Consider the following 14,549-nt stretch of genomic DNA (forward strand, 5'->3'; position numbering starts at 1 on the left):
AAAATTGATTTCAAAGCTTTATATCATCTTCATATTCAAGGATGTCAAATGACTCATTTCTTCTGAAAACAAAGCAAGGAAACCAATGAGAAAACCAGTGAGTTTTTTTTCCTTAACCCTTTATATCACACTCAGTGAGATACTTAGAAAATCTAAATTTTAAGCTAAGAATGTTATTGGAGGACAGGACAAGACCTTAATCTTTTGTAATATTAAAAAAAATATGTATTTTTTTAAGGTAAAAATCAAGGTCAATGTAATAACAAGGAATGGCAACTTGCCCTAATATGTTAACAAAAGATCAGAGTTCTTTTATAAGAAATTTATGAAAAATACAGAGTGAAAGAAACACATTTTGTTGTTCAAAACTTAACTTTAATTGCATTCATGCAGATACAGGGACATCCATTTGTAAGCGGTATGCAGGTGACCAAAAACAGTAACTTGCCCTTTAAAGGGTTAAGGTTGGGGGATATAAAATGTTAGCCTTATCCGTATTCACATTTGAAAGAGCAAATTTAAGTCAAAAAGGTCATTAAACCTCTGAATATTTAACACTTTGCTACGTTGTTTGAAATAGAAAAATATTCATGTGGCATACACAACAAGAGATATGTACAGTATGCAGGCTTGCATGTAAACACAGACAATGCTGTTATAAGCCCACACAGAGGTGACATGCCCTTTCCTGTTTGAGAATGATGGCTGAAATGGGAGCGAGCTGCAGCCCAGAGGCAACTCTGCACCATGAATACAAGGAAATGGCCAGCATGGCAGTGTTTGGGCTGGAGATTCAAAGAATTAACGCTTCAGGGTTCAAATGGCTGAAGTTTAGGGTTATACACATTATGATCAGGCCGTTCATTTTGACATTCTGTTGCTTTGCTTTCAGGAAGCAATGTTTAGCCTGAGGCAGTAATATTGTAGCTCTGCTATGAGGAAACAGAAGCAGCATTCCCTTGTCTAACAAGATGATAGGAGAGTAAACTGGACCTTCTCACAGTTACCTTGCTTTACGGATCAACTTCACCAAGGAAACTACAAAAGAGTTTGGATTTAATTGGTGTTATAGGTGATGTTTTTTTTATTTTCCTCTCAAATCGTTATTTTTGTTAGCATAATGCCTCTTGCTAAATAAAAACATATTCTTAAGTAAGTCAACCAGAATAAACTGTAAAAATTTAGAGAGCTGCACTTTGTTGCTTTCTTTTTTGCCTTTCCTCTCGCATCCTGGAAAAGTGTGAAGTACTTGAGAAATAGACATTCATCCGAAAGCTAACACCTCTGTTTTCATGAGAGAGGCAAATAGTGAATTGGGATAGAGTTACTGTAAACTATATGGTACAATTGTTCATCACTATGCATGAAATGTAGCCTCGTCCTCTGCGCTATTATTTGAGTTGGTGACTATTCTGTTTTTGAGTTAAAAAGTTTCACGCTTGGTATAAAACCTAGTTACATATGACTGCTCTAAAGTAGAATAACAAAATAGTCACCCAAAAGAAGAGATATAAATCCTTTTATTAAACTTTGTTAATCTTATTGTTGTCCCATCCTAGGAGAAACAAAACTATCACTATATTCTCAACGGGAAATTAGTTGGTCAGCAATTTCATGTTTTTCTCTGGTCGTTTCTTTTAACTATGAAAATCATCTTACTGACTGTAAGACATTAATAGAATTTAGCCTTCTTCTTTTGACTGCTAGTTTTAAAAGAGTGATCAGAAACCAGTCAAATATACCCTAGCATCCATGAACTCTACAGATTATTCAAAGGTTTAGTAACCAAACGACAAAGTAAAGAAGATATTATTGTGACATGTTTCTTATTCTTGGTATCTTCCATGCCAGAAATTGTGAGTGTTATCAAATACAGATTATAAAGTGCTTAGTAGAAATATGGTTATGATGGCTGACAGATGCAAGCTGTTTGGTTGTAATATGCTTATTCTAACCACTAGATATACCACTATAAACTAACAGAATGTGAAGAGGTGCATCGTGCACTAAAGTTTTTTTAACGTTCTCTAAAATAGAATGCTACAGAGCCCAAACCTCATGCTGACTTTGGGTTTTACGGTGCTTATTGAACTCCATCAATTGGATTTTCTTGTCCAAGTAAATGGGTTCCAATCTCAGATAAACAAGTTTAATGCATAATGTCAGATGTACTGAAGCAATGCGCACTTCCACTGGAATCTAGAGGAGTGAAGGTGTGCTCCTTGGTGTAAGGAATTACAATTCTCCATTTGGCAATCAGACGGACACGCCGGCATGTAGCACTTACAGGAGAACAGCAACTGTCTGATTAGATTATGTCAAGGACAAAGTTTGGTGAAGAGGGACTTTTAGCATGGGGCTGTTTTTTTTTCAGAAGTTATTCTCAGATCATTTGTCCAGTAAACATTACTTTCAACTGTTCTGTAAACCAAAACCTTTCAGGAATTTTTAACATTTCCAATTCTGTGGGGAAAGTTTTGAGATGACTACTGGTGAACAAAAAAAAGGTAAATAATGACATGGATGAAAAAGCATAAATTCACAATAATTACTCATAAATAATATCATAAACCTTAAGGAAAGTCTTTCTAAAAGAGTTGGACCTGTTATTACTGCAAAGATTGCGCAGGTATTATTGTAAACGCTACAGATTTAGAAGGTAAAATAACGTTTCTATGTGTAAAGTTGCATATATATTTATTTCAAGTCATATAAGCTACTACTTTTGGCAATGCAGTGAATGGATATTTGGCTTCAAAAGATGGAAATATGTTTAAAATAATAGCATAAAATGATAAGGATGTTTGACAATACATCAGTAAAGCATCATCTGAGGAGAAAAAAAAATAGATATTTTCATTGTAAAGCTCTATTATACCAGTGGATCATTGATGAGAGAGGGAGAGGAGAACACCAACCCTCAGGGTGGTGATGATGGGATGAAAAGGTGCACTGCAAAAACCTTAAGTCTAAGTAAGTCAGTTTTTCTTAAAATAAGGGTATAATTTCTTGAATTGAGCAGGTAAGTGAGACACTTGAATAAGACCATTTACTGTACATTTAAAATGAGAAAAAAAAAACAATTGTGCTCTCTCATTTCTAGTGCAAAATATCTACGGTAATTATCTTATTTCAAGAGTAAATAAGCTAGTTCCATTGGTATATCATCCTATATACCTATATAAATAATAATAAATAATTAACAAAATATAAAAATACAATATAAAAATATAATAAAATACAAATACAATAGAGACACAGTATTATCTAAACTTAAAACTGATTACTTATTAGGCAACTACAAAAGGCAGTTGCTCGATTGGATTTAATTTGACCACTTTTACTTTTTTCAAAAACACCTATCACTATCCTTAACTTCATAAGCCTATGCTACTATAAATTTTATCGGATTTATCAGATAAAATCCCAGTAATGTGATGAACAGGTAAGAATTTTGGGAAATATGACGACTTGTAAAACCGAAGACAGAGGTCTGTAAGAGCAAGACTAAGTAACCAGATGAAGAGAGTGGTCTGAAACAAGAGAAGGGGGAGAAGTGAGGCAGTATGGGTGTGTGTGGTTGGGAGGAGGGGACAAGGAGGGTGGGCTTCCCGTAGGGTTAATTACATCTCTGTTCTCTGTCAGTGTAGCTTTCTCCTCTGCGATCTGAGTAGCCGCTTTAGGTTGACAGGACACACACGAAATAGACACATTCACAAAAATGCACGCAAATGAACACATTTACGTTTGGATATCACAACAGAATATTCTTTCCTTCTCCTTGTTTTTGTCTTTCTTTCCTCTAGCCCAAATACACTGTATCCCAGGGGAAAGAGTTGTTTGGTGCAGAATTCAACATGCAAAAGATTCCCATGCCTGTAATAGCTGTTAATTTTGCATAAATCATGCAGAACATGACCCACATGTAAATCACTCATGTTAGCAGGATATCACTTCCATGCAGCTCCTTCTTCTTCTGCTGCTGCTCCTCCTCCTCCAAGGGGAATGTGAACAATTATAATTTTCATAGCTTTGTCTCATCCATGTTTTCTTTTCATGATTAAAATTGATTTTAGAAATCAGTGTGTTTTAAACTAAAACAGCAATGTGTTGATATTTAAAAAAAAGTTATAACAGTGACTGGAAACTAGTTAATCAAATGATACTAAGATGTTTATTGTGTTTTTTTTAAAGATTATATTTGTTGCTGATTTATTCATTTGATCATTGCAAAAGTATGTTGGTGGAGATATAGTTAAAAGACAAGAGATTTATTAAAACAAAGTTTCAGAAACACATTTTTTGGTATATTTTACATGTGTTATGAAATGGTGCTATAGAAATAAAATGAACTGACGAGGGAAAAAAACACTTCATGAAAAGTCAAACACAATGGTGAGATGAAAGAGATGACAAATAGTGTGGCAGGGGATTGCTGAGTGGGTAAATGGAAAAGTTAAGCATCAAAGACATTTAACACTAAATACCAGTGGTGTCAAAAGTACATACATTTGTTACTTAAGTAGAAGTATAGATACTGCAGTTTAAGTATCAACTTGACCTCTTTACTCAAGTAAAAGTAAAAAAGTATGTGCTTCAAAATATATAACATATAAATATATGAACTGAAAGCTCAATTTTTGTCTGAAGAACACCTGCTTGCTTCTGATGATTTCCTTTAGCTAACCAATGAGTGTTTGCGTTCTATGACTCATCCAATTCCACTAGTTTTCACTAGATGTGGATGGAGCCAATGATCTGCATTGGATGGAGCACATGACGGGAAATAAATATTTAAAAACATTAAACCGAAGCCAAGAGTAACGAGTAGTGTTTGTTTTAAAAATGTAAGGAATAGAAAGTACGGATACTGGTGTGTAATGTAATAAGCATAAGTCAGAGGTAGGAAGAAAAATAGTAATGGAGCAAAGTATAGATACCTAAAAAGTGTACTTAAGTACAGTAACGAAGTATCTGTACTCTGCTAAATACATCCCAATCACTCTAATGCGAATTAATCGCATGCCCCTGGGGAGCGAAGAGGACATAGGATAAGAAAAAAAAAACATAAGGTCATCCAGTTAGTTGGACGTTATAATTCAATACTTGGGCTACAAATAAGCTGGAAGCTGATGCCATAATTGCACCATATTAATACAAGAAGAGATCAGTCTGAGTGAAATTATCCTTATATCTGAGCTCTGTCAGAACCTAATGAACCAAATATCAAAACATTCTGCTCTTCCTTTAAAATGGTGAATGCAGCCCTATATATACAAAAATAAAAATCAGTCATATAGCCTCTACTTGATCAATATTCCATTTCGCAGTAACATTAAAGCCTTCTTCCAAGTTTTTTTTTTTTTTTTTTTTTTACCTGATGGTTTACCATTAGTCCCCCAGTGTAACACTCCCCTTTCCCATCTTATATTTCACATCCATCCATCCATCCATCCATCCATCCATCCATCCATCCATCCATCCATCCATCCATCCATCCATCCCTACTTTCTCCATATTTTGATCAAAAAAACTGTATACATCTTGATGAAGTCAACTTTAAATATTTACAGGTATATCAACGAAATTGGGATTAAAGTAATTCAAAACCGGAAAATGTGTTCCCTGGATATAGTGAATCTGTTACATGTAAATGTTTTGGAGGGTCGATGTAATGCTAATCATGCTGACAACAACATTTAAAAAGCCTTAACTAGGAAAGTTAAGACCTCACTAAACTGCTGTCCGGACAGACTGTATGCATATAAAAAGAACTGAAGACCATCATTAAACCCCCTAATAACCCCAAAATCTTTGGCTAACAAAGATCACTCTAACAGCTGGTGTGCAATAGTCCAGAAGGTCACAAAGAGATCTACACAGTAGCTTCTATAAGGATAATGGTCTCTCGTATGTTAATTTTTATGACACCATCAAGACCACTGCACTGTGTGTCAGGTCTACGAGGAGCTTCAAGGATCTAATCTTCATTAATGACTTTACTTCTAGAGAGCAATCTGCTAACGATCAATGGAGAAAAGAGGAGGGTGTTTAGTGTAAGAAAATAACAGTAATTTCAGCAAGATGTTCTTATCTTCTTATTTTGAATTAGATTTATGTGTATATATCTAGCCAAGTTTAGAATGATCGATTTACAAAAAAGCAACCCTTAAAATCACAATACATGCCATTTTCTGAGAGGAATTGAAGGGATGTAGTTTGGTACAAATGTTTTTGAAATCTCAGTTGCATCTTAGTGTTTAAGCTGTTTTTGTTCAGCACTTCTTCAAGCTACATGATTTAATAAAACTGAGAATGCTTAAAATGCTTGCTCCTCCTAAAGGAGACCACAGCACATGATAAAAACTAAGGTTACTGCACATTTTCTGTGTGCCTCAACTTGATGATATACCCAAGTATTAGATTTATTTTGTAAAAATTGTCCAATGTTTGTTTATGTAGTCCTTACTTTTCATTAGATCTATATTTACTGTGGACTGTGGCTGGGTCACTCCAAAAGACTGAATGTACTTTCTGTCAGAAAAAATAAAAGTAAAAAAGGTGCTTTAAGACTAAATCTCCCATTAATATGAATGCAATTTAGCTTGTCTGTACATAAACTACTAACATTTTTATGATGCTTTTTTTTGAGTTGCTCATAGGACATTTTTATAGCTTTATAGCTTGAGTCACAGCTCATCTGCTTAACCGTTCTTTTTGCTAGACAGAGCCACCAATAGAGCTAGTTTCCCATTACCATTCTAAACTAGAAAGTATTTATTGATCACTGCTTCTATGTTCCCTTTGTGTGTCTGCCTCTATCTTCTTGAACCCCCCGATGCTTTCTGCAAGGTTAATGACTTAATGCACTGCAATAAACAATCTAGAAATATGTGTCCATACCCTTATTTTGGGTAGGTAAATAAAATAATTTGCCAATGGAATTTGTTTTTTTTACACTCAAAGATAAGATAATCAAATAATATGCACTTGAAATAAGAATGCAATTGTTTTTTTCTTATCATATTCAAATGTAAATTGTTTTTGTTCCATCAGCAGTGTCTTGCTTACCTTTTCAATTCAAGGCAAAATGCACTTGTTTTAAGAAAGAATTACTTGTTGAGAATTCATTTTTAATACATAGAGTATAGAAAACCTTGAGCAATCTGTCTATAAGATTTGATTATACTGTCTCTGTAAAGTGCACTGAAATAAGATGTTGTATAAAGAAACCATACATCAACTGAACTCAGTTGCTGCCCTAAAGAACAAATATGAGGTCTTAGTGAGATGTGTACAAGATCATTTTAGTATGTAATGATCACAGGTAGAATATGAATTCTACTTTTGCTGTTAAAAAATCTGAAAAAGACTAAATATATACATAACTAAAACTCTTTCTACTTTCATATTTGTTTAATTCTAACCAAAGCCAACCAGCATTCTCTAATTAAAAAGGAAATGCTTTAAATCAGATATTCCCTTAAATGTTAAATGAAAATGTAGATATCAGCGTGCAGTCACTGCAGTTGTCCTCTGAAATCAGAAGCAAAGATAAAAAAACATCAAAGCCCTCCTTTTGAGAAGTGTGAGGCTTTCTGGCCTTCTGTAAAGGAGCTATTCACACGAATAACACGACATGTGTAATCCTCCTGACAAATCAGTAAATCTCTCTGTTGTTTGCTCCTTTGTGGTTGAATCCTGCAGAGATACATCCCTGAGATCCATGGCCTGCTTTATTAACCAGTTTTTGCCTTAATTAACTAATAGGATTGTTTTAACCATGATCCAAGAACAGAATAGCCTACGGGAAGACAAACACCGACTGCGTGGATGTGTTTGTGTGTGTGTGGGGGTGTGTATGCATGTATCCAAGATTGAAACCTTAAGCCTGTATTCTCTCTGTCAAGAGTGAGTCGATGAGATGTGTGTTAATGTGCACAAGTGCATACATTTGGTGTGACTGATTGCTGTTTGTGCCTGAGTGTACATGCACGAAAACCATTCACGTGCGTGTGCATTTGTAATCTGAAGCAGCAACCTCTCTCTCTTTCTCTCTGCCTTAATTAATGTAGCATCTCGCAAGACTTTCCCAGTGAATATGAAACAATTTTACCTGATGATGCAAACAGCTGAAAACACTGCCTCGCTTCGTGCCTCTACGCTTCACCTTACACTTTCTTATTATGCGAGAGCGTTAATAGATGCTACTGCTACACATGTACTTTTCACATCTGTGTATTTTAGTGGTGCAGCGATTGCCAAAAGACTTATTTTGCTTCAGGAGATGTGTGTGTGTAAGCAAAATCCTTTGTAGAGTGTGATGAAAAAAGCAGTACCACAGCTCGGCAAGGATGTTCCTGCAGAACAAGAGCTGGCTTACACATCCTTGCACAGATGCACCCTCTACAACACACAGATTTAAGCCTCCAAGAAGTCCGTGGAAAACCTTGAAAAGTGGGCTAGATGGAGACAAAGCAAGAGGCACAGATGAATTACAAATATGTGCTGTAAATCTGGGGGTTTGAGCAGCACTAAAACTTTAAAATGATTAACAAGATTTTATTAACTAAAATATCTAAATCCCAGTGTTTCCTTCCCCCTGGCTAATATACTATACATGAGGACTACAGTGAGTTAATATACCTTTTCACTACTTGTGATAAAGTCACATGCTAAATCAAACCATAAATATACCTACCTTAAACTCGATAAAAGCACCAAACAAATTACCCCAGCTGCTATTATTTAGACAGACATGAGTCAATAAGATCAGCAAGACTGTGTGTAGCTCAGTAGGGCATAATAAAGAATGGCAGCTCATGGCCGAGACGCAATGAAGAGACCCTAAAATTGATTTCCCTCTTTGTCCTTCTGTTGCAGTGTGCTGTGTGCGATTCTCCCAGGAGCCGGCCGACCAGTCCGTGGTGCTGGGAGAACGGGTGGTGCTGTCCTGCGTGGTCTTCAACTATTCGGGCATCGTGCAGTGGACCAAGGACGGCTTGGCCTTGGGCGTTGGAGAGGGTCTTCGAGGTAAAGAGCAGAAAGAAATCCTGTAATGGGTGAAGAAAAAAAAGCACTGCTTTATGAGCTGCAGAGATCAAAGGGGAGTATAGAGGGGGATTTGATATGGTTTTGGTTCAGATTTGACAGAAATAAATCTGGCAATATGGTCTAATGGTTGAAAAGTTTAGTTTTTAAGGAAATTATCCACGTACCGTGCAGGAGAGAGTTAAATGCCCAAAAGCTTGCTTGACTGACAATCTGGGCAAAAATGAGTCCAACATTTCATGGTGAATTAGAGAAAATCCCTTACACTGCTCACAAAAGCAGACATGCATTTGCATTTACATTTTAAGCTGACACGCACATCTGGACCAGCTTATTGAGAGCGAGACAGAAGAATACCCTTTAGTTCAGAGAAGGGAACACATCACATGAAACCAAAAAAGCATAAGGTCATGAGGTCAAACCCTTTCCACAGAGAGTAGCAATTCTTTCTAGTGATCCCAAGAGTTAGAGATACCAAATTAATTAATTAATGGGCCAGAATGAAAAAAAAAGACCTGTTATTTACTTTTTACAAAATCTCAGTCGACTTAAATACTAGTAAATAGAGTTTTTACTAAATAGAATTAAACACATATCTATCAACAGGTACAGCTGTCAGATATAGATGTTTCCCAAAATACTCAGTGTCATGGCTTTGGTTCTGTTCAAGTTTTATCCCTGAGTTTCCATTGGTCTTATTTCCATTTTTGTGTTCTAGATAATTCTTCGTTTACCCTCTTGTGTCAGACTCCTTTTCCCTACCTCCTTTCTAGCCTCTGTTAGCCTGGTCTTTGTTTCTCTCTCCCATATATTCTCACTCTTTGCTGGTATTCCTGATTTTCAATATTTTTGGATTTTGAAGATTTATGTTTTGGGATTTTTGGTTCTGTTACCCTTTATGTTTAATTAAATCTTGTAAGAAACCACCTCAGCTTCAGTCTCTGCATTTGGGTCCTGTCAAACATCCACCAAACTTGACACTCAGTTGACAACTGAAAAAGAAATTCTAATCCTTTTAAAATACTGATGGTTTAGTGCAACATGATAATAGATTTAAAGTTATTTTTGGGGGTCAGACAACAGGGTGGGAGTAAAGAAACTATGGCCAATTATAGCTCCTCTTCAGCAAGACAGTCTTACATGAGGGTATTTTCTACAAATAAAAGTTACAGTGAGGTGTTAAAAATTTTATTTGTGTTTGATTTAATTGTATAATTAATTAACTTCATATCTAGGACTAAAAGTAAAGGAGATGTGGTCAAATGGCCTTTAGCCTAGAACTCAAAAACCAAGAGGACCCATCTAATGTCCAATAAGGTTTCAACATATTTTAAGAAAGAGTTGCTGTGAAAAAGCTATAAAGATTACATTAATACACACAAGGTCAAAACCACGCAGCTATGTACAAAACTCTAGTAACCTAAGGCTGTTTCAAAGGGCTAGATTTTAAAAATCATTGGGCAGTTTTGAAAGGTTATGAAACCCCAGCAATATCAGTTATACAGCAGTTGTGCTGTCTCTTGCCACTTGGCTAAGACAACACATTACATACAAGCCAGTTTCACCCCAAAACATTTAGCTGTCATATGAAAAAGCTCAGCAAACCTGCTAAAATCCATCTCTTACTTGTTGCAACAGGGATTTTTATCTACCGCCATGTCATTTTATGGGTTCTGTAAGAAGAACAGTTATATGTCATGCCTTTATTAAGGGCCTACCTTTTTTTGCAGTGTATCTGGTAAAGCTGCTGGTTAGACGAGTTGGTGAAGGTAAATCCAGCTGTTTAGAGCAAAATCTGCCCTAAACCTCACTGCGGCTGCTGCTTTGTTAGGAATTGAAAGGATAATTAGCTAAATAATCTTAGTTTCTATGACAAGAAAAGAGGTCCTGACACACTTTTTGAGCAGACTTCACATTTAACACACCAAACAATGCAAGATTATTGCCCTTATTATAAGGGCCCTAATTATTTAATTGAATTAATTCTGTTGTCAACAACAAGAAACAAAGCCAAATACATATCTATAATGCAGTTCAGTTCCATCAGGGAAGTTTGTGAATTTATGCTGTCATCATGTCTATGAGTAAAATCCTAACCTCATTAAGAACTACCTGCAGTGTAAACCTGAACAAGTTATCATGAAGGAGTTGAGGTATGCTCTCCACATACTCCTGATCTAAGCATCATTGAGATTACATGAAGAAACAGACAGAATGTAGGAAGCCTAAAGCCACAGAAATTCTATGATAAATTCTTGAAACGCGTATGCAGAGAGCGGTTTTGCTATATTTGCTATTATAAATGCCTAAAAAGTAGCTTTAATATGTTTTTTAAGTAAGAAAGTCCACCTTAAAACTTAATCTGTGCACTCAGTTCATCGAGATTACGATCCTGCCTTTAAATATTATTTTGCCATCGGACCAGCATGAAACCTATGTACACCGCCAATGCTCTGTCACTGGGAATCCCCTTCAACAGTTGCTTCTGGCCCGGTCACCTCTTGGGGGTTTTCTGCTGCTGTTCTTGGCAGCTGGAAGGAGATGTTAGTGGTCCTCATGTTTTCAATTCACACTGCACACACCAGCATTACAAAAACTAACACATTTTGCCAGCAGGTTTCAACATTATAAGTTAATTTAGGCATTAATAAACTGTTTCAGGGGAGAAATAATAGGGATCTAGGGACCCAGATCAGCTTCTCTGATTGGTTGCTGTGGCACGTCGAGCAGCAAAAGTTCAATTTTTCCAACTCGAGCAACTGATGCTTGTGGAGTCAGATGCTCAGAACCGCCAAGAAGCGCTGCTCCTGCTGCTTGAAATGGGCTGCGGGACATTTTGCTGTGCCTTGATGCGCGTCAACCATAGATTTTGCATGTAAACCAGCTGCTTCTGCTGCCTCTGAACGTAGCATTAGCCAACTTTCTCCCAAATCTCCTCAAACAATTGATTCTGTTTTGAAATCAAATATTGGTCAATTCTGATATCACTTTATGAACACTTATCTTCTGTTAATGATTGCCATTTTGTTAACTAATGTGGACTATTAAGTCTTTCATTTTGGAAATCATTCTTTGTTTATAGCCTTTTTTTTTTATTACTCCTGCTTAAAACTGCTACAAAATACCCAATCTTGTGCCACAAGATTTTTGTTACTCCCTACTAAACATGTCCATTATCCACTTGTTACTAGATAGCTCAAGGGCCTCCTAAATTTGCAAGCGAGTAGTGTTATTTGAAAAAAGCTGCAGTTGCAGTGGTTCAAATGTACCTCTCTGTTTAGCTGTCAGGGAATCCAAGAAGAGAAAGTAAGTTTTGGCCGAGACTCCAATCACTGAGGTAGATAAACTGCTGATTCAGATTGATATATTTTGGCAGTGAAGAGAACACTCTGAGGAACTCCTGAATCCCAACAACACATCCTCTGTCAGGGAAGGCAGAGCGTCAGAGGAAGTTAAGAAGCTCCTTAGTGACAAGGTGCTGTGCCTGGATAACATTCTTCCAAAGCCGATAAAGGCTCTGACACTAAAGTGCAACTCTGGCTGACATTACTTTTCAAGTCACGTGGGAGGGCAAGAAAGTGTCAACAAAAGGGCAGGAGTGTCCTGTTCGTTCAGATGTGCCACACCACTCAGTGTTCATGAGTAAGCTGAGGAGGGTATCTGAAAAACAGATATCCTTATAAAGTCAATCTGACAATAATTTGTTATTGTTTTTTTTTCTAACAATACCTTAACATACCTAATTAATGTTAATACTGCATTTAGTTTAATTCTAGTTTGGTTTACCCTTTGATTAAAGGTTTTCTAACTAAAAACAATCCAACTAATTACATTGAGTCAATTACTTTTTGTTTCCTTGCAAATATCCCCTTGAGTGGCAAAACATCCAAGAGTATAAAAACATTTAATCTGTTTTTTGTGCAACAGCTTTTATAGAGCCACTGTGATAGCTGTAGTTAACTCCTACTCCTAGGATCACCTTGATCGCTAGTCTGTGTTTTATTAAACATAAATGGTCATTATTTAAATTTAAACTCAATAACCACATATATGGCATTTTCTTGTCAAAAAGCTCAGATTGTGTTTATATTTTTCTGGGCTCAAAGTAAAAGTTGCTGAATTTAAATGTACACTAATACCAAAATTCTCTGACCCAGAACACAAATACTGAAATATTTAGTGTTACTTATGGTTCTGTGGATGAATAAGCTGATGATAAATTTTAGCAACTCATAGCTATACTGCAACTTTTTGCTTATTGAGGCTTTTAAATTCACATTTTATCATCTGCTGAACCACTTAATCATAATTGCTGATTAAAGGGGAGGGATGCAGTTCAGTACATGGCATAAGAGCAGAACATAACTGAACATAACAGGCATTTATTTAACTGATTTTTTTAAGGGAAAAAACATTAATCAAATCAAATCACTACATATAGTGACTACATAATCACTACATATAGTAGAAGTCTTGAGTTCAACAGTGCTTTTAGAGGACCCCAGTTCCTGACTTGCTCGCCAGACTCAGCAGCAGCTCAGACAGGGAAGCAATTTCTTCCCCACATTAACCATCAGCACTGGCACCCAATAGGGCTGTGTTCTCGCCCTACTCTTCTTCTGTCTGTATACAAATGATTGCACTTCAGTTCGGTAAAATAACTAGAACTATGTCAATTCTGCATAAAAGAGGAGGTGAACTGGTAGATCCCCTGGTGAGATTAAGGACCACCTGGAGCTCATACAGTAGGAGTTGGATGTTTGACCTCTGGAGCAGGGTTCCTTTACCCTGGTCGTTAGGCCCCACTGTCCTGCATGTTTAAACATGCTTTCCTGCCTCCCCACACCTCACCTGAATGAAAAGGTGATCTACAGGCTTTTAAAGTATTTGATGGCTGCCGAGGAGATGCTTCAATCATTGAATCAGGTGTGCTTGAGTAGAGACACATATAAAACACAAAGGACACTGAGCCCTGACGACCAGGTTTAAGAAACCCTGCTCAAGAAAACACCCCTAACTTAACCTCCCCTCTCCATCCTACTGTCTACTGTGGATTGCTTCTGGTTCCATGGATTCACCCTTTTTAGAACCTTAGTTCTTCCTCACAAATAGATATTGAATGCATTAAGTGCATTAACCAGAAATGTTGCTACCTGGTGCAAATAGCTGCTGGTTTATCTTCTGCACAACTATTTTTCTCACTGCCACATGTTTGTCCATACTTAAGATTTTTTGGTTCATCCACAAAACATTACAGGTCCAGACTGCAGCAAACAATTAGGTCTGCAGAGAGGTTCACTGAGGCTGACTGTCCCTCCATTCAGAATCTGTAAAGGTCTAATGAAGCGGTAACCAGTTGAAAATCAGTGCATTCCAAATAAAGAAAATCATCAACCAATAAAGGTCCGGAGACATTTTTAATTATAATCTGTTACTTTAAACAGCCTTTATCACTGACATAAAAAGCAGGTTTTTATGCATCAATGTTATACATTGAC

General features: G+C 36.6%; 1 protein-coding gene across 2 annotated transcripts in view; it reads left to right on the forward strand.

Moving 5' to 3' along the window:
- The window catches only part of kirrel1b (kirre like nephrin family adhesion molecule 1b), a 149,263-nt gene that overhangs the window by 75,494 nt on the left and 59,220 nt on the right, over window positions 1–14,549 (forward strand). For both annotated transcript variants that reach the window (XM_038279304.1, XM_038279296.1), the window contains one exon: window positions 8,884–9,033. In XM_038279304.1, the coding sequence (XP_038135232.1) occupies window positions 8,884–9,033 (150 nt within the window). The remainder of the gene's footprint in view (window positions 1–8,883; window positions 9,034–14,549) is intronic.

This window comes from Cyprinodon tularosa, unplaced genomic scaffold (genome assembly GCF_016077235.1).
Source record: "Cyprinodon tularosa strain WSP-4 unplaced genomic scaffold, ASM1607723v1 ctg102, whole genome shotgun sequence".
Taxonomy (NCBI): Eukaryota; Metazoa; Chordata; class Actinopteri; order Cyprinodontiformes; family Cyprinodontidae; genus Cyprinodon; species Cyprinodon tularosa.